This window comes from Engystomops pustulosus, chromosome 8, assembly GCF_040894005.1.
Source record: "Engystomops pustulosus chromosome 8, aEngPut4.maternal, whole genome shotgun sequence".
Taxonomy (NCBI): Eukaryota; Metazoa; Chordata; class Amphibia; order Anura; family Leptodactylidae; genus Engystomops; species Engystomops pustulosus.
The window spans coordinates 98,370,610-98,391,849 of record NC_092418.1 but is presented as its reverse complement, the minus strand read 5'-3'; the positions used below and the strand labels follow the sequence as shown (position 1 = coordinate 98,391,849).

The 21,240-nt window shown below is 41.2% G+C and overlaps 1 protein-coding gene across 6 annotated transcripts in view; it reads left to right on the top strand.

The window, feature by feature from the left end:
- TANC1 (tetratricopeptide repeat, ankyrin repeat and coiled-coil containing 1) overlaps positions 1-21,240 on the top strand; it is a 138,879-nt gene that overhangs the window by 67,641 nt on the left and 49,998 nt on the right. For 3 of the 6 annotated variants that reach the window (XM_072121948.1, XM_072121949.1, XM_072121947.1), the window contains exons 4-7: positions 9,371-9,475; positions 11,839-11,969; positions 14,853-15,042; positions 20,365-20,625. In XM_072121948.1, the coding sequence (XP_071978049.1) occupies positions 9,371-9,475; positions 11,839-11,969; positions 14,853-15,042; positions 20,365-20,625 (687 nt within the window). Of the gene's footprint in view, positions 1-3,158; positions 3,205-9,055; positions 9,226-9,370; positions 9,476-10,909; positions 11,200-11,838; positions 11,970-14,852; positions 15,043-20,364; positions 20,626-21,240 lie in introns of those variants that run through there. The other 3 variants (XM_072121950.1, XM_072121951.1, XM_072121953.1) reach the window with 3 other exon arrangements.

Here is a 21,240-nt window from a genome sequence, read left to right as displayed (position 1 = left end):
ATAAAGACTTGGCTTTGATGTTCGCTTTTATCAGGGATAAGGGCTGCTGTGAGATAATCTACCCAGAAGGGAACACGCTACTATCTGAGTTTTTCTGCTTGGACTTTGCCCTGCTCCTGTATAACATTGGAGGAAGGGCTGGGAACGGAGAACATGACGCCATTTGTGTTTGTTTTGGATGAACACAGCGAGTTTTCCTTAATAAATCACAGAATGGATCTGACGGGCGATAGATGGAGTTTATTTATTTGTGTTTGTAGCGAGCGGTTTATTTCCTTGTCTGTTCCTCATCTGTGGTGGAATCTCTTAATGTTTTATGAAATGGTTTGTGTTGATCCAGTCATTCCCCCGCCGGACTCTCTATCAGAGTTAATTATTTTCCTGAGCTTAAAAATAAATTGTTGCCTTTTTAGATGGAAAATTCTCATGGCTCACCAATGGTTCTAGCCATTCTCAGTAAGAATATCTTTGGCGTCTTCTTCTAGATGCCTGGAGCCTTATAGGGAATATTTATATATATTTTATATATTATACTGCCGTGGCCAGTAATTGGTTGAAGGGGTTGTCCACTTCCAGCAAATAATTGATATGGTTTGTGTAAGGAAAAGTTATACAATTTTTCAATTGCTCATGTTTTTCTAGATCTCTGCTTGCTGTCCTGCTATAAAAAGCTTCTATGTTTACTTTCAGTGGATAGAAATCTGTCCATGGTCATATGATGGAGATGCTGGTATACGGCTCGTTAGTATCACATGTCAATTGATTTTACAGTGTGATACTAACAGCTAATGCACCTGCGCATCCATCACATGGACATGGACAGATTTCTATCCAGTGGAAGTAAGCATAGAAGCTTTTAGAAGGACAGCAAGCAGAGATCTGAAAAACTGTGAGTACAGTATTTTTCGGACTATAAGGCGCACCATCTATAAATGCCTGCTTAAACGTCTAGGTCCATATATAAGGCGCACCGGATTATAAGGCACACCTGATTAGAAGGATGAATGACCCAACAGGTGGCAGACCTGTGCACAGTTCAAGGCAGCTATTGTCTCCAAGTACGGTTCATATACAAGTCGCACTGGACTATAAGGCACACCTGATTATAAGGATGGATGACCAGCAGGTGGCAGACCTGTGCACAGTACAAGGCAGCTGTTGTCTGTAAGTACGGTTCATATATAAGGCACACTGGACTATAAGGCGCACCTTTGATTTCTGAGAAAATCAAAGGATATTTTGTGTGCCTTATAGTCCGAAAAATACGGTAATTGATACAGAAAGTATATTGAAGAATTTTTCATTACACAAACAATATCAATTATTTGCTGGAAGTGGACAACCCCTTTTAAGTTGTCAAATTTACAATGTACATGATGTTTTACACTTGTGCTCCAGAAGAATGGAACCAGAAGCCCCTCTGGTCGTTGAGCTGTTGGGTATTTTGTGTTTTTCCTTCATTAGTTTTATATAAAACCTGCTCTTTGAGGGTTTTACCTGAATAGCAGAAACCCCTTTAAAGACATCAGTGAGGTTAAAACCCAACCCATATGGCCCAGCATATGTTAGATTTGTGTAATAACTTAGGTTGTGGTCTTTGTAGGGAAAGGACCCAAAATTGCAAATACCGCCCCTGGACAGTGCTGTGAGATGTATATTTGCCACGTGGGCGTTACACACACATAGTGGTACATTCCTATAAGACATACCAGTTTAGTGAGTCTGAAGCCAATTATCCTGCCAATATATTTTTGGATGGGAAAAGCTTTCTTCATACTTTCCATTTAAAATACAGGCAACTATATCAGTGCAGCATATTTTCCATGTGTCTCATATTTGGCAGAAAAGTCTGGATTTGCAAGTCATGTGCCTCAGTAAAGGTGCGTGTTTCTGCTACGGAGATCAGCACCATGGATGTGCTGTAGTAGTGGGAGGATGCTATCAAGGTGACACCATGTGTGCTGCTTGCGTCCACCATGGTGGACTAAGGTAAGTACAAGTTCTTTTATACCAACTGGAGCCAAAAGTGAAAAAATTGTGAAAGTTACGAGGACAACCCCTTTAAGGGATAGATACCATCAAAAATCACTAATGCCAAGAGAAACTTGATGGACCCCCATTACAGTCATTGGGGTCCATCAGGATATGTTCGTCTCATTTCATGGAACTTCCCCGTTTCGATTTCCACTTTTCTGGCATCACACAGTATCGACAAGAAAAAATAATTTACATTTTTGAACAATGGTTTTCTAAAAAATACTAAGCCACAACAACGCATAACCCAAAAAGCATGAAGGCTGAGGATGAAGACAAAGTGAACATCTCTTTTGGTTCTTTCTTGATCCCATCTACATCATCACAGGTCATCCCAATATCACTTTATTATTGTCCAAATGACCTCACTTGTTTAGGTAAACCTAACCCTAACCTGGCCTAATAATTGTTCTAGGTTTGACCCATAATTAGGGGGGCACAATGGCTGAGTGAGTAGCACTTCTGCCTTGCAGCGCTGGGGTCCTTGGTTCCAATCTCACCCAGGTCGACATCTGCAAAGAGTTTGTATGTTCTCTCCTTGTTTGCGTGGGTTTCCTCCGGGTCCTCCGATTTTCTCCCACACTCCAAAACATACTGTTAGGTTGTGTAGATTGTGAGTCCCATGGGACAGGGACCAATTTGACATGCTTTGTGCAGCACTGTGTAATCTGTGTGCGCTATATTAATAATTATTATAATTCATTGGCTTTCTGAAACTCAAGTACCAGATGACATCCATGCCCCCCCAAAACAGTCTCCCACAATACTATTGCATTCAGCACGTTATCTCTCCTTATATAAACAATGTTGTTGTTTTTATATTCTTGAATATTTTTAGAATTTGATTCCAGATTTTGTGCATATTTTTTTTTTCATTTGCTTCCAGATTTTTTTCATTTTTTTTAAGGGCAATCACCTCCATGGTCAGCGCTGACATAGCGTGTCCCTTTGATGGTGTGTGTTTGCTGTATGTGTGTACGGGGAGAGCTGCGGGTCAGCATTGTTTACCCCGCTCGCCCCTGACATCTATGTGTTTGGTCAGCTGGCTTGGAGAATAACTCGTCCTGCTGTGTCAGCCACAAACAGGCAGCAGCCCCGTCACCATCAGTGGTAGAGCGTCCTATACTAGTGTCCTATAGATGTCCTGTCCTGTACAGGGGCTGACCCCAGGTAAGATTACTCACACTTAGTTCTTTGAAGTGGGCGGCCATCTAATTAAAGGTCATATCAAGTTTTCCCTCTAAGTGGTCAGTATTTGACGGCTGATTTCTGTAGGGGCTCAGCTGCTGACAGCCCCTGTATTTAGTGTTACACCAATGGCTCCATCTATCACTAGGGGGATTAGAATTAAATAAAAAAGTCTATATTCAGTTCAGTGTATGATGTGTAGGACGGGTTATTATGTACAGTGAACAGATATGATGTATTTAAAAAAAAGTTTGACCTTGTGTGGCATTTCAAAAGGTGAGTGTGTATTTTTTTCTTTTACTATAGACTGCACTTTTTATGTGTGTTTTGTATTGTACTACACGGAGTTTGCTATGTAAACACTGCTCTACAATATATATAGATTCTTCTCCTGAATATATGCAATAAACTGTAAGGTCCGTAAGAGCCAGCAATTCTGCCATCTTGTGGCCGCCATCTTGTATGTCCTGAGGAGCCCTGGGAATTTTAATAATGTTTTATAAAGGAAAGATGCTACTAGTCAAGGTATATTATAACACATGGACCACTCATATCTGATATGAACACCCAATTTACATGTAGCATAAAAATTGGCAATATATGTTATCTAAATCTTTTATATGAATGAATACATTTAGGAAGTCCCTTAAAAATAATTTAATGAATTTTTATTCAATTATTTCTTTTTATTATATTTCATTTTATCAGTAATGTAACATAAATTAAATTTTTTTTAAAAGTGTATATTTTTTTTTTATAGTAGTATTATAGCATCTTGCAAAACAGAGGTGCAAGAAGAACTGACACCTTTTTTTTCTTGCTTGTCTGTTTGTCTAAATAACTGTATACTGTAAAATATTCCCAATCTAAATCCATGAATAAATTGACAACTGAGCAAGTGATCCTACAGAGTCAACGCTGACAGTTTTAGTATATATTGCGGCACACACCCCCAATTCGTAACACCTACTTGACAATTCAGTTCTAAGTTTCTAGGAGGATCAACAGAGGAAAGGGACAATGTGGAGTTATGAGAAAAGATTCAACAGAATTATTTAATAGGGTGGAACCTATGGTACATCCCTCCAGAATTATTTAATAGAAAATACAAGTTTTTACTAAAATAGACTATTACAAATAGTATCTTACCAGCACTACAGTTTTGTATTGTTTCCACTGCAGTTTGTCATATGCAACGGCCCAGGATCATATTTTTATTCAGAGAGAAACACTTTTTGGTTGGGACACACTATTTTTTGGAGTGTGGGAGGAAACCGGAGGACCTGGAGGAAACCCACGCAAACATGGAGAGAACATACAAACTCTTTGCAGATGTTGAGCCTTAGACTTGAACCCAGGTCACCAGCGCTCCAAGGCTGTAATGCTAACCACTAAGCCACCGTGTTGACCAGTTAAACTACCAGACTCCTCAGACAGGGTATGAAATGTCCTTTCTATATCACCCATTTTTATGTGAAATTTTACCTATAAAATAATTCCCTCTGAAATCATATTAAAATGAGCTGAGAAGTGTCACTTTTTCACCTCAGAGGCTGCAGAGGGAGAATCATTTCAGATTCCCATATCTTGAGCTTTGTAGTACCTATAACCAAGCATTGGGAATCTGTTGCGACTCTTTCACCTCTAAAAGTGACTCATCTCGGGCAATACATGACTCTTCTCACCTCCTTTACATATGACTTTGGAAGATATGTTTTATATGTAAATGAGTGATATTCCTCATAAAAGAAGGAATTCTGGAATGGATGTTTCATACTACCTGATGGTACTAGTAGTTTTGGGGCAGTAAAACCTAGTAACAGAGTCCCTTTGTGTTTTCCACAGGGTGAATCATTTTTATGTTTTTTTTAACCTTGCACCGCACTGAGGCAAATGTGTACAAATAAACCCCCACCCACCTAACATACCTCTGCTTGCTGGTAGGAAATTAACTGTATTTCCTCTTGGTAGCAGTTCTAAATAGTATTTAAAAGTAATATGGCAGAAGTTTTATCAATTTGAGTTTTCTGACCCTCTATCTCAACTCCTTATAAACATACTGCTTGTATTAACTTATAATTTAAATAATTCTTCCATTTTTACCTCAGATTTTGCATCTAAACTACACAGGGTTTAACGTAGGTGTTGTGATAATTTAGTATTAACGGGAAAAAATGGCAGGTTTAGACAGTGTGGCACCTATAAACCAGTGTTTGGCTGTTTCTAGGAGCAAGCAGACCTCTTTTTCTATCCTTGTCCAACCCCTGTATATTAGGATTTTTCTTTGTATTAACCATTTTGTATTAATAAATCTGAAGTTTGATCTGAATTCTGTACAGATATTTTCCCGCCACCTGATACCCTGTCCATCCATATGGTGCTGTGAGTGGGATTGTACTAATTGTGGTCCATTTTCAATGCTGAATTTGCCCTCTAAATCCGGAACAAATCCACAGTGTGGGAATTTATATCCCCCTACCATGTTTTTACGACGCACCATATGGAAACATATTGTCAGAATTATTTCATACAAAATGGACACGACAGCAGCAGTTTGTGCATCCATAAACTTTATATATCTTTATATATATATTCCACAGCACTGTACAAAATCATGGGGTACATATACAAACAACATAAGACATAGGAATAGTGTGGGCCCCGCTCAAAATTATTTCAGTCAATGAAAAAAATCTGAATAAAATTGTTTAGATTTTACAAGGATAAATGCTGCCCCCATAACGTGTGTACAGGGGAAGACATTCCTGTGGTAATTTATTTAGGTTACACTAAGCACCATCTTGAGAGCCCCTCTGCCATCACTCCTGTGGTCTGTGGTGTGTTTTACAGGCAGGGCCAGGTGTGGGTTACTTGAGCTTCAGCAACTGCAAATATTAACAAGTGGGGCAATTACATGGCCGCTTTGTTCTCATAAACATTCAGAAAAGAGAACCATATGAAGGAGGCTATGAAAGCAATCCCCAATTGTGTTCCCAAGCCTGCATTTTGGCACACGTTCACATAGTTTTGTGGAGAAGAATTTGAGGTGATTTCTGAGCAAAATCTGCTTCAAAATCTGCCTTTCAGTCATCTGAATGGGAGGATGAAAAATCATCCCCAGAACAGATCTTTATAAAAAAAATCTCACATTTAAATTGTTGAGGTTTTCGGAAACCAAATATTGTTTGCTAGTCAAATGGCCATTGAGCATTTAAGGAGAAAAAAAACACTTCAAAAGTGACAAAAACTATTAGGCCTCTATTGTAGGTTGCTAGGCAGTGAGTCCTTAGCAACCAGTCTTCATGGCAGACATGATGGATCTAAGCGGAGTGCAGGGAAAGAGGAACTTGGAATGTGTCAAGTTTTCTTAACCCCTTCATGACTGCCATACCGCGATATATACACATTCTAACGGCATACCCCATGTGTGTAGATGTCATGACAGAGGCACACATAAAAACACCAATAACATTTGAATGAAGACACCAAGAAATACAGTTCTGATGTGGTTTTAAAGAGGAGAATCTCCCCATTAGGGTAGTGTTTCTAGGTGCCGAAGATATTTTCGCTTATTTGGCAACATGAAACACAATCCTGATGGGGAGATTCTCCTCTTTGATATGACATTAGAGCTGGTTTCTAGATACCACAGTTTAGTGTATATATAGGTGTTAGGGTGATGGCACACGTGGCGTTTTGAACCCGTTTTGGCCCGTTTTTAAGCAGTCTGTTAAACCGCATGCGTTTTTGACCAGTTTTAATTAAGATAATTAGTCAAACCTGTCAAAAACGGATGCGTTTTTTAACAGACTGCTTAAAAACGGGCCAAAAACAGGTCCATCGCCCTCAGAAATTATGTACGTGCACTCTCTGCACCTCTAGCTGAACCAGGAGAAAGGGGGACAGATTGACACTGTATAACTTTTTAACATATTTTTCTAAAGACTGATTCAAATTTACTTTTTGTCATGATAAAAAAAAAAACAATAAAAAATTGTTATATCTAATGCTATTCTAAACGGAACTGCACAAACTGACCTGGATCCATTTTGTAAAATACATTTTTTGGGGTGACATTTTTTCAGACTTACAATTGCAAGGGTGCCTCGGGAATATAGAAATGACATGTCCTGGTGTGGCACTGTATTATATTATGCCGCATCTTGGGTCACAGTGTGGCAGTTTTCCATTTGGAGTAGACTATAATGGGATATAATATAATGATATACACACACACACACACACTTCATTTAGTTATTAAAGTTCTGTCCATGACCAGTAGGGGGCAGTGCTACTCACTGGACTGTGCAGCACATGCAGGAAGACTTCTTTTGTGCTGCATTTAATTGCTTCCAGCGATTGTTTCACATTCCTGTCCTTCCGACACAGTCACATAAAGCAAAGAATAGTAAACTTTTAACCATTTCTGTGGCCGGTGCAGCTGTATTGCAGTAAGAAATGTCTTTCTCTTGTTTCCCTTTAGCTATTCATGAAGAGATGTTTTATATGTAAAGTTTATTATATAGTGTCTATATATAATTTTTTTAAATGCATAAGTTTAAAAACTTTGCCCATTCTGAATTGCTGTAAGTTAATTGCACTGCAGTGCTAGTTGTGATAGATTTCGATAAATTGTCACATCTTGGGCTCCGTTCACACCTGCGTTTGGCAGCTTCTGTTACCCCCTTTTGTTAAATAGCTCAGCAGTCAGCACCGAACCCCCAGTATTTTAACGGAATATGGAAAGCAACCTTCCATACACTAAAGTCAATAGAGAAGGTGAATGGAGACTTCCCCTTCACCCAATGTTCTTAATTTCTGGTACACTCACATTTTTAGGAGAGTATAAAGGAAACCCCTGACGCAAGTGTGACCTGAGCCTTACCTGATTCCGTACAGGAGATGGGGTCTGTGTAGGTAGAAATATGATATGGTGCTTTGTAAATATACTCATTATCTAGAGCACCATACTTTTAAATATAGTAAACTTCTTTTTTTCCACCACATGTGAGACTTCAGGATTGCATAAATTGTAACTCATTAACTGCAATGATTATATTTACATGAGGTGTACAGATATAGAGATTGCTGGTAGAGAACCTGTCCTGGGAAAAGTGCACTTTGATCCGAGGACAGCTGGTTATAGAGCAGGGGTAGTGGAGCAGGGTGTACATAGGGTGCTCTCTGCAGGCAGCATGTTATAGAGCAGAAGGAGCTGAGCAGATTGTTCATAGTGTTCTATCTATAGGCAGAATCTTATAGAGCAGGATGCACTAAGCAGATCGTGCATAGTATCCGCTCTGCAGGCTGCATGTTATAGAGCAGGAGGAGGTGTGTATGTTGTACATAGTGTCCTATCTGTAGGCAGCATGTTATAGAGCAAGAGGAGCTGAGTAGATTAATATCAATGCTTAGGGGTCCTAATAAATGACAATACTAAATTGTTTCCCATAAAACTTTATATCCAATCATCCCATTCTGCTCTATAACTTGCTGTTCACGGTTTAGACTGCATTGTAATGCTGACAGGTTTGCTTTGAACTGCAGTGTCTTACATAGTACGGTAGTTGTCTTTTATGTTGCGTGTATATACTACTACTGCTGAATTATTACCAGTAGGGCTATTAACTATTGTAAATCCCTAACGAGCCATCCATGACTACTCTTTATGGATAATAATCGGTTGCTGGGTTACTGGATACGCTTATTCCATTGTGTGCGGCCGGTGAATGAGCCTCTGTGTTTGTTACCTCAGTAGGACTTTTAAATACCATGTAGCGACTGGTTACACTACAACTCCTATCATAGTTGTTGTACAAGGACCTGCAGCTTCAGGGATGTCCAATTCCTTGAAGCGTTGAGCTTGGACATTTGCCCTTTTGTGGAATGTGTCCGGGCTCTCCATCTAGGGGAAGGCAATGTAAGGGCTTGTCATTGTGCCGGGGACATACCAGGGATGACTATGGACTCAACCTGTGGCCGGCGTTGAGCTGTCAGTGGATGGTGAGGAGCTTCCTCCTCTGCTTTTTTTTTTTTTTTCCCCTTACTGAGTTTTAATCTGACTGTGAGAACTGAGGCGACGCGTCACGGAGCTCTCACACATCCCATCTGGGAAGAATAAGACATGCCCAAACCTTATTCATTGCAGGGCCAATGAGGAAGCCCAAGTATGTGGAGAGTCCGCGAGTGCCAGGAGATGCAGCTGTGATGCCATTGAGAAAAGTCTCCGAGTTACCCGACTCCAACCAGAATGGTGAGTGTCCTACCTCTGTCTCGTTACATGTACAGTAGAAAGTTCTGCAGGCGACTTTGTAAAAGTTGACAGCCGCCTTCTATCCTTCTCTTGTGTTTTGTAGGCAGTGCGGCAGTGAAAGGGTGTGCGGGGAGGTTGGCAAAGGATAGACATGGCTCTTTGTTTTATTCAATACACATTATCCAGTGTTTTATTTGGCTCCGTCAGCACCTCAACCTGCGACACCCCATGTATTGTAAACTGTGAGAAAAACTTGCTTTTCCTGTCAGTTCAGGGATGCCGCGAAGGGATTAGGTTACCCTCTCACTGCCACGGTCGCATTAACCAATTTGGCCGCTTTAACTCCGCACTTATGTTAATGTCGCGACCAGCTGTTGCTGCAAACGTTCTAGAAGGGGTTAATTCGGTGGGTTAACCATCACACTGCTGACTGGCATGGAGAAGCGTTCTCAGGGAAGGGTTAAGCTAATATGGATCAGACTCTGAGCAGAATTTGGCACAGCTCTAGGGTATTGCCCGGGAACTACCTAACAACTTAACCTTGGCAACAGAAGTAATAGGGAGATTCTTGGGTTCCTCTAAGTGGTTGGCATTGGAGCAGTGAGGGGGTTAACCCGGCTTCCTCTCCTCCAAAGGAGGCGTCTGCTATCATCTTTACTCCCATGGGAAAGCACAGTCTCTGGGGCTGCAGAGGTTAATATGAGCCTTCGGGGTTGGGATCATGAAAGGGGATGGTAAAGCAGCAAATAATATAGCAATTTTTGGATTATTTTTCAGGTAAGGTCAGCAAATATGACAGAAAAGAGGGGGGCTAAATTATAGTGTAAGGGTTAATATGCATAGAAATGTAATGCTTATCTGCAGAAATGTAAACCATGTTACCCTTGGGCTGATTCTGACATGCTGTTCTCTGCATAAGTGCTAAAACAGTGCCACACCTGCCTGCAGGACGTATGAGGTATTGCAGCTTATTCACAGTCACTTTGGTTACAGTGGTACCCTAATAAAAGGGGGGTAGGGTGCTTTTCTTAACTTGTTTTGAGCCCCCAGGTTCCTCTGTCAGTGCTTCTCCCATCAAGGCTTCAGAACGGAACTGAATGTGCTGACATCCTGATCATTGTGCTTGTTTATCCACATGTACGATGAATGTGACATCACCATTTACAGGACCAGAGCACTGGTGCTGGAACCGGGGAAGCCTCCTATGAAGTGAGGGGTTACAGAAGTGGGAGTCCCAATGATATAACAACCCCCTGGCACACTGGAGAACAGGGGGCATCTGTATATCGGTGGCCAGAAGATAACAGGACCACCAGAGAGGTTTGGAATTTTGTGTGTTCCGCAGCAGCTGGAGAGACGTGTCTACATAAGAGGCTATCTATAGCTTCATATCCCACAAGCACATCTCGATTCAGAGCACTTCAGTACCGCAAGTCCTTGTGTGGGAAACATGACTTGCTGACAGTCCCTGTGTATACAGTCTCTATTTTTGTATATTGCTACTTGTTACCCTTCAAACGGAACATGAATTATGTTGTATACATCCTCCCTTCTTTTATCTTTGGCTGTTTCCCATCTAAACAGCTACTTGTGTCTGGAATCTGCTCTTAAAGGGGACACTTGCTGTGTCTTGGTGCGCTGTTTATTGTTCCCTGTTATCAGCCATTTCATCTTGACTACAATCAACTGCAATGAGAGATCGCACACATCTTTCAGAATTTCATGTAAATATTAGAAGTAACTTTTCATATTTATTGTTTTTATAAAATGATACCCCCTGATTCCTGCGCACCTATGGTGGCTATTTTTATATCCTCTCCTTTCCCTGTGGACTCATATTTAGTGGAAACTCTGACCAATTTGTCAGTACGCCTTAATCTGTGCCCAGTGAATATGAAATGACGGCTGGTGACAAGCCCGGGATGTCTCGTCTTCTCTGCGGCCGCTTTGAAGTCCTGGTTTTCGAGGGTTAATTAATTTGCCTTTGTGCACACTGGTCCACGCCAGCATCCCCAGATCTGACAGGAGGGCGGACGTAATTGGACTACAGCTATTGAATGGATAAGTGGGGAGCAGGCCGGGACGGGGTTGACAATGAGGCTGCCCCAGTTCTTGAAGGAGCCGCGGACCCCATACTATCCGGAAATAGGTCTCCTATAATCTTACCATCAAAAGAAGGACTTCTACTTACTCAGAAGTTTAGACATTAACATGGAGATCAAACTCTCCTTAGGTCTTGATGGGGGGGGGGGGGGTTATGTGAATTATGGAATATTGTCCACTCAGAAATTCCTTTTAAATTCCATGATTGTCATCTGCTAGAGAAGATCTCAGATTTACCTTGTGTTTCTGTCTCCATCTAGAAGCGGCTCTGGATAAAAGCTCTGGCTGTTCCCCTGCGGCTCAGGAGCTCATGACCAGGCTGGGATTCTTGTTGGGTGAAGGAATTCCAAGCTCTGCCCGAGTATCCATGGACGAGAAGAATGACGCTATGGTAAGACGGATACTCTGCCTTCTTAAGACCAAGTGACCCATTGGTAATGACTTGCCCTTTTACCCATCTTGCTCTACCCCTGTTTTCTGGAAGCAAAGTTGTAGATTGGTTGTCAGATTTCTTCTCATGGCTTATACTCTACAATCCAATTCAAAGGAGTTCCACAAGCAAGATCCCCCCCCCCCCCCAAAAAAAAAAAACATTGATTGATTCATCTGTAAAATGGGAATTACATCTGTCAGTGATAAGTGAATTATTAATCCCAGAAGCAGTGCCACACTTGTACATGGGCTGTGTCTGAAAGCCACAACTTATATCTATCGAACCTCCATCATAGCAAAAAAGTAACGTTATATATCCAACAATTTATTGAAAAAAATATCACATGAAATCCATCACAAAAATCCAGGTTAAAAAAAAAACCATTACCAAAGATGCACATAAAAACATAAACGTGCAACAAGGAGATGTGGATGTAACTGGAAGCCAGCTGCAGTACCAGGCACTGCCACATACATGAGTGGCTCTGTTCGCAGGGGGTGGAAAGGCAGGAACTTTAGTTCTAATTCTATATAAACTCTTTAAAGGAAATCTACCAACAAAATCCATCATGATAAACCAGAGACACTTACTCGTAGATCCAAGTACAGTGACTGTGGAAATCATCTTATATTGGTTATCCATGACCTCCTTCCTTCCAAAACCAGCTTTTATAATTATGCTATTGAGTCAGAATGGCTGTGGGTGGCATTACCAGTGCCTCTTTGTGCTGCAGCTTCACAGACTGTTACACTGTCTCGCCACCCCTTCTGCTCCCTCAGAACTTCTTTTCCTCCCTATACCTAATGCATAGGAAATTTTAGTACAGTGTAACAACTTGTGAATCTGCAGCAAACAGGGGCTCTGGTAACACCTCCTGAACCCTTCTTTGCCATTAATATAATTTAAAAAGTGGATTTTAGAAGGGAGAAGACCATGGATAAGAAATATAAGAAGATTTCGACAGTCATGGTGCCTGGATCTGTGAATAAGTGTCCCTGGTTTATCGTGATGGATCATTTCCTTTAAAAGTGACCTCTTCTGCCGATCTGTTTTAGTGAGTTACTGCCTCCACATCAGAATAACGTATGGCGCACCATCCCTCTGTTATTCCACCTGGAAACATATAAATAAATTAGTAACTGTCTCTTAACAGATTCTGTCTTATCTTAGCTTCATGACGTGTGAAGATCCATGAAATCTTGGAACTGTTTACTGGCTTGATACCACAACAGATTGTGGGATGCAAGCTGCAGTAACCGATAACAGCCACTACACAGTGTTGGTGCTGTTAGGTCTATGTTGATTGGTTGGGGTCTGAGACCTGTAGCAATCTGATTTTGATAGCTTATTCTAAGGATGTCTATAAAAATCCTCTGTCTACACATAGAACCCATCTACATAACACAACTTGGGTGTAATACAATTACAGGGATGGAGATGAATCTGCATTGCACTAGTGACCGTGATCATTTATCACGACTAATCAGTCCAGTGAGTCTTTAGATTTATTTAATCCAATAGGAGGATTTGGAAAAATTAAACCAGAATTTGCACGCTAATGTCCAGCGGGGGATATATCATGCGATGCCTGGCTATAGATAATAGGACTTATCGGATCAAGTCTCATTTGTTAGGAGGACTAAGAATTTGACCTTCAAGTTACTTTGTATATTTGGACAGAGTTTCCAGTGATATCACAATTTTTACATCATTTCATTTTATTATTATGTAACTTTTTTTTATCTTTATTTTAGACGCTTCTATCGGCTTGTTTTGTTTGACGTTTTAATTTTTATGTAGTTAACATCAACTTATCTAAAGTTTTTATTAATGAAAAGACCCCTTTCATTTATAATGTTGTTTAAAGGACTGGGGACCAACAATGATGCTGATGACCTGATCTCAGGAGAGGTCATTAATGTGAGATTGTCAGGGTTCGGTAACCAGGAGTCTGCACCAATCAGCTGTTCAGCTTTTGGCACGAAAAGCTATAGAGGGGAAGAGGCTGGAAGAACATGGAGGGAGATTTATCATCCAGCTCTCTCCCCTCTGTAGGTTTCAGCAATGGAGACTGCCTGGAATAGTCGATCTCCAGTCAGGTGTGTGATCCTCATGGACTTAATGCTGATAATCTATCCCCATATTTGGTAATTGGTATCAAAAATGGCCCCTTGGATAAAAACCCTATTGTGTACCTCTAAACTATCAGCCTCAACCGGGACTATCTCGTCCTGGAGGACCCAAGATAACCATTGATATAAGGGGGTACTGTGTAATACCTCTATTCCCCTGTGGTGGCACTATAGTTTGAACATTTCCTGCCAGTTTCCCCCTGCAGATTGCAGCTGATTGACGTGATTACTGGGACAACTTTAAATTGCCGAATTGGAAACCACTTTAGGGGATATCCTTCGCCTCAAAGTGGATTAGATTTTATCATATATCATACATATAGAAACTTTTCTAGATTCCTGAATGTCAACTCTGTGCTACCCCACGACTTTATCCCTACACAACTAGGCTAATTTATCAAGAGGCTGGAAAATTATGTGGATTCTTCATGGTGAACCCAACTGACAGATATTTCCACCCAGCTTTCCAAAGAACAGATATAAGATAAAAAAACCCAAACAATTAATATAAATGAAAGCGCAATCTTCTGCAGTTGCCTGCAGGGACTAGGAACAGACGTGCGGTGTTGTATATGAAATAAGAAATTACGACTCAAAAATAACCTAGGTGATATGTCGGTGCTAATTACACGATGACACGAGTGGAGAATTGGATCTTTGTTACTAGCTTGTGTATATACCATGGTAATGAGTTGTTGATTTCCTGCAGTGTACAGTGACAAGTCACGGGATAAGTCCCTGCTCAACGCTGACAAACAGCACGGCCTCCCCGAGCACTGCCAGTCCCTGCTCCACACTCAACAGCTGCATCAGTAAAAGTGCCCCGAACAGAACCAGTCCCAGCGGGACCATCAGCAGCCCCAGCTCCACCCTGGAGAGCAAGGACAGCGGCATCATAGGTAAGAGAAGCCGGCACTGCTATCCTGCCATTTACTGGGATATGATTGATTTCCGTGTGTTTTTATAGTTTCATCACATAGCACAAAAGTTCCATTTTTTTGGGTAAATGGACCAGAGCATTGAAAATTGAAGAAATTGTGATAGTTTTGTACAGGAGGTGGTGAATATCTTGCATTGGGTTGGATAGTGCACACTCCACAGGGATGCAGGTCATCTTTACCATAGTAACTTACCTTCAAGTACGTTCTTTACCCCTGTGTACGAAGACAGACTCGTAGAATGACTTTATATGTTTCACTTCTGGCAAATATTCTACATCTGTATATTCAGACCTATCTGAGTTAAAGAAGAGAATAGGATGTACAGGATTAGATATCTTCCCAAAACAGCGCTACACCGAACTACAGATCGAGTGTGGTATTATAGCTCAATGCTATGCCTTTTGATATAACCGAGCTGTAATACCTGTCACAACCTGCACAGAGGGGTGTCACTGTTTCTGAAGGATTCCGTCCATGTTAATTTTTTGTTTTGTACAAGCCCTTTAAGTCTATGCTTATTCATGTATTATTGAGAACGGAAGCGCTTCAGTAACCACACAGTATAGTCATGCATAATGTCCCAGGGCCACCAGTGAAATGTACACATCGATTGCATTCAATCCAAGGCCTTAAATATCTTGCACTTATGAAACAAGTCTTCTATGTTGCATTTTATACGGTTTATCTCCTTAGACTGTAGATCCTAGAAATATAGACTCTCCCTTTGTTCGTTATATTCATGGTCTCTGCAGTGAGTCGTCTCGAAAAAAAGCGAATTCATTCTGCAGTTTTAGGGCACGGGGATCTCTTATAGAGAGTCCTCTAGACATTTGGTGCTTTATTATCGTGTTCATAAAGCAGATTTTTGCCTATTTGCACTTTGCATCAAAGATTGTCCCTTTAAAATGTGTACAATATCCCAACTATAGTCCGGATTGTGATCTTTTAAGTGATGTGTTATCAAGGTTTTATGTTTTTTTGGTGGGTACTAGTATCGTAGTTTATACGATTGAAAAAAAGCACATGTCCATCAAGTTCAACCAAGGGTGCATGAAAATGTTCTGGTTTGTGCTTGGTCCTCACTATTGGTTGGATTCCTGTTGCTTCTTCCAATCAGTTTGGTTTCTGCCAGGGACATGCATTTGGTATGATGCTTGAGTTTCCTTATGTTGAGGTTCTTGCTAGTGGTCTAGTTCCTGCAGGGATTCTCCCTATTAATCTGGTTTATGGCAGGTTCCATAGTGTGTCTTTAAATCTAATTCTTAAGGGGTTTCACACCAGTTTTTTACTTTTGGGTTGTATTTGCTAGAAGCCCCAGCTAGGGTTCCTCACCCTTGGTCTGGTTTGTTACCATTGGTTGGTACTGGCCCACATCAGCTAGGTTCCTAAGCAGAGGTCTTCTTGTTACTTATGGTCTGCTGCAATCCAACCTCATAAACACTGGTCTAGTTCCTGCACAGATTATGAATTTTAATTTAGTTTTTAGGAAATGCTCTGATATCTGCAGGGCCCTGGCTTCTGATCTGGCACCAGTTGTTCACTAGTTGTTGGACTTGCTAGAAGTCCACATCATTCAAGTTCCTCAACATTGGTCTTGATGTTACTTGTGGTCTGTTGCCTTACAACTTCACGGCTATTGGTCTATATCCTGCCTGGATTCTGAATGCTTTTATTCTGGTTTGTACCAGGTTCTGTGGAGGTGGTCTAATACTTGCAGGATCCTGGCTTTATATCTGATTCCTATGGGGTTCCTCACCCTTGGTCTGGTTTGCCACTGTTGGTGCTGGGTGCCCACATCAGCCAGGTTCCTAAGCAGAGGTGGTCTTGTTACTAGTGGTCTGCTACCTTCCTAACCCTGGTCTAGTGCCTGCACGTATTCTTGCTTTTAATCTAGTTTTTACCAGGTTCTTTGGAGTTGCTCTGATAACTGCGGGGCCCTGGTTACAATCTGATTCTTGAGAGGTTCTCACCCCTGGTCTGGTTTGTAACTATTGGTTGGAAACCCACATCAGCCAGGTCCCTCAGCTGAAGTCTTATTTAACCTGTGGCCTTCTATCTTCCAACCTCATTGTTTCTGATCTAGTTCCTGCCTGGATTCTCTCTTTTAATCTGGATTTTATTTGATTCTGTGGAGTGTGTCTGATATTTTCCAGAGTCCCAAATTATGATCTGGTTCCTCAGCAGAAGTCTTCCAGTACTTGTGTTCTTCTGCTATCCTACGTTATTGCCAGTAGCTTATTTGTCTCCAGTTGGTTGATGGTTCTTGATGAATACAGACTGATACCCTCAATACAAATACAGTGTTATCCTTTTAGTCCTTTTAGCTCCTGCCATGTTTTCGTGCCTTCTTTCTCATTAGAAATACATTACGGCTCTTATGTAAATTGGACTGGGAGTCTCAGTGCTAGCCGTCTAGTTCATAAGCGATAACTAAAACTGAGATGAGCAAGTTTTCATTAGATATTTTTAAAAAAAGCCAATTATCACCTCTATGTTCTTTTACCTTATCTGTAATTATTGCTGGCAAGGAACATATTACATTTTGCAAGAGCAAATAACTTCTCTGTAGACCCCCAAGAGCCTCGCTGTGAAACATTCCTACAGCTAAATTTATGGCTTCTGGAACAAGACCCCTCTCTTCTTCCAGGCAGTTCTGGTTGAACAGGTCACCAGTATATGTCTGACCCTTCATAAATGCGGGCTCCCTTCCCCTTTGTGATATTATAGCACCCCCCCCCCCCCCCCTCTAAAGTGCATGGAAAGAGGCAGAGCATTTGCACATAAAATCTCTCTGCCGGTTTTGACAAAGCGAGGATATAGAGCACAGGGGATTATCTGGCCAGACTGCCTAAATTGAAGATTATGTTTGGGGATTTGGCACATGTAAGCCATATATTAGGAGCGTAAAAAAATGTATAAAAACTTGAGGAATGAAAGCCATTCTGTGCACGTAACAGGAAGGGGGGCGCATACAGTGTAGACGTGTAGAGGTATCATTTTTAAGCACAGGTTTATTGTGCAATGATGAATTTTTTTTTGTGAATGGCTGACATTGATCTAGAAAACATAACCATTAAAAAAATGATGTTAGAAGCCATAAAGTTTTGCAATATCTCTGGAATTCCCCATATCCTCCATCCTGCCAAGCTCAATCACCTTAGAAATATTTTCCCTAGGCGGTGTTCACACTTCTGTATGAACTATTCATGTAAATCAGGGCAAAGTTCTGGACTGGATCATTGGAAAATCAACAGTTCATAGGGTCCTCACTATCCAGTTCTCTCCTCGTTCCAAGTCATAATTTATAATATGTATATAATATGTATATGATTTATTATGAGGCCCAAATCCAGTTGATGACATATAGAGAATGGTACAAGCGACTTCCATATACCCATTGGCATCGCATATCACCTGGTTGAACTTTTGGAGGGATAATGTGGTACAGTAATACCCCCCTGTTAATTACAGCTTCATTACAGTTAAAATATAGACACATCACTACATCACTACAAATCCCTCACTCCAGAGATAACATGCTTCTGCCACTGATTGGCTGAGCAGTATTTACTGTATGTCAACAGGAATCAGTGATTGGTTGACTTGGAGTAGCAGGGGATCGGGAAAGTCAATGATTTATATATTTGGCAATTATTAGGTTTTTATATGCCTTAAATTCAGCCTGTGTCTTTCCAACAAGTGCCTAAAATACAGACTCCTTTACATGCACTTACTAAGAGATATAAAAGTACAACTATTTCGGCCAGTGTGTCAGGCAGACAAGGGCGGCCTTGTTTAAGAGACAAGACTGCTGTTCAGTCTCCTTGCCCGAAGTTTGTTGTCTGTAGTCCAAATAGCTTTAACCCTAGTCCTTTCTATGAATTCATGCTGTGCCAGTGCTTTATTCCTAGTCATAGTTTTATACAATAGGTTTAATGAGAGATGTCGCATAGAAACAGTACACTTTTTGCTTAGACAAGTTTTTGTCTCAGCAAATAAGGATAAATTCCTTGGTCCTGATTGTCCCTTTCATATGTAGTGTTTGACACCTTTATCTGTACACCCGATAATACAGGGGGAGCTGTCAATCACTGTGTGGGGAAGAGTTCATAATGGCTTTCGTTGTCGATAACGGTGTGGGTGGGGTAATCGGGACTCTCTGTGTCAATCTCTGCATGTGGGCGGGGTTATCAGCACTCTCCCTGTCAATCAATGCATGTGGACAGGGTGATCGGGTCTCTCACTGTCAATCATTATGTAGATGGAGTAATCTGGACTCTCATTGTCAATCCCTAAGTGAGTGGGGTGATCAGGACTCTCGCTGTCAATCACTGTGTGTAGGAAGGGTAATCAGGACTCTTAGTGTCAATCACTATGTGGGTGGAGTAATCAGGACTCACTGTCAATCACTGTGTGTAGGTGGGTTAATCAGGAACCTCGCTGTCAATCACTGTGTGACAATTGGTGGGGCAATTGGCTACTCCCAATATCTCAGCTAGTAGTCCAGCAAGAAATTAACCTTCCTTTCTGAATTGTATATAAACCTATATAGCATTGTCCTTGGTTGCCACCATTGACTGCATCATATGGAATTTACACTAATCTTCACAGTGCAAGTGTTTCTGTCTCTGCTATTTAATGTCCATTTCAGACAACCATAATGTGGATGGATTTTTCATTTTGTGTTTGCATCTGGGGAAGGAATCTTTTCATACTGTCCATTCATTATGGCCTTCGGAATTGGCCCCTCAGAATACATATAGGAATTCTGCATTGTGTATACTACATTTGTCATGACCTCAGTGGCCATACAACTTGTGCTAGATGTGCACCGTGAAGATCTGAGAGAAGTTTAAAGCCGGGGCGAGTCACCTGGGTGTAAACAGCCCTACATATTGTGTACTTATTGCATTAGCCTTCAGCCTTCCCTGACAGTCCGACTCGTATGATGAGTGAGCGTGTAGCAGCCACAGCCTTTATTTTATTTATTTACATTCCTGTGATGTGAGGCCGGTCGTATCGCTGTGGAGGAGTCGGATGTGAATGAGTTTCTGGAGAGAGTTTCTGAATACTAGTCCTTCTATCTCTAGAATGATTACATCAGCCCTGGATTGCAGGTATTACAGGCGCTGCAACCCTAAGCAAAACACTTTGGCATCCAGCACCACCGCGTCTTGCCGCCAACTTATCAGTTGCGGAGGACTGGATATTGTCTTGATAATTTGCTGGAATAGAACTAAGATTCTCCATTGATTAAGTTTTCCACTTACTCTATTTTAGCAACAATCACAAGTTCATCGGAGAACGACGACCGCAGTGGTTCCAGTCTGGAATGGAGCAAAGATGGCAGCCTGAGGACGGGAGGTCACCCAGGAATTATTCATGAGCGGAGAATAGACAACTGCTCACCAGTGGTGGAGGAGGAAACTTGTGCTGCAGGAGAAAGTCTTCCAAAGACAGACCCGTCTACCGGGGAAGGCCCAGTGTCCTACATGCAGAACTCCAGCTCTTTAGTAATGCAACGACCAAACTCTGTGGCAGGTAAAGACAAAACATCTTTATCTATGGGTCATGGTAGGTTGGTCCTATCTTGTATTTGGGTCTTCAGGCCTTCATGATTTATGTAATTACATTGTATTCCATCAGGTTCTTTATATCTTCACATGTGCAAAGACGTCCTTGTACTTGCCATTATGTTGGATTCATGTGTATTCCCTGTTTTCTTTTTTTTCTTTTTTTTTGTTAAATCCATAGAATTAGCTTTTGGATAAATTGTGTGGTGTTGAGCGAAACAGAAATTATTTTCTTTTCTGAAGGAAATCTACCACCAGGATGAAGGATTGTAAACTAAGCACACTTGCATACTGGTGTGCCCCCCGTCCCCCACCCCCCCGGCAGGATCTACTTTTCTTTTAGTTTCGTATGCCCTTGTTTTTACAAAAGGCTTTATAAATTATGCAGATGAGCTGGAGATGTGGCCGAGCAGTTAGCAATAAGTTACTGCTGTGTTGGGACTTTGTAATATATAAGTGGGTATTGGTTGTAGTTTGGGCACTCGGTCTCTGAAATATTGACCATCACTGTCATAGTAGATTGGGTTTAATAAAGACCTAAAATAAAAACCTATAACCGCACAGTGTTGATTTGGAAAAAGGC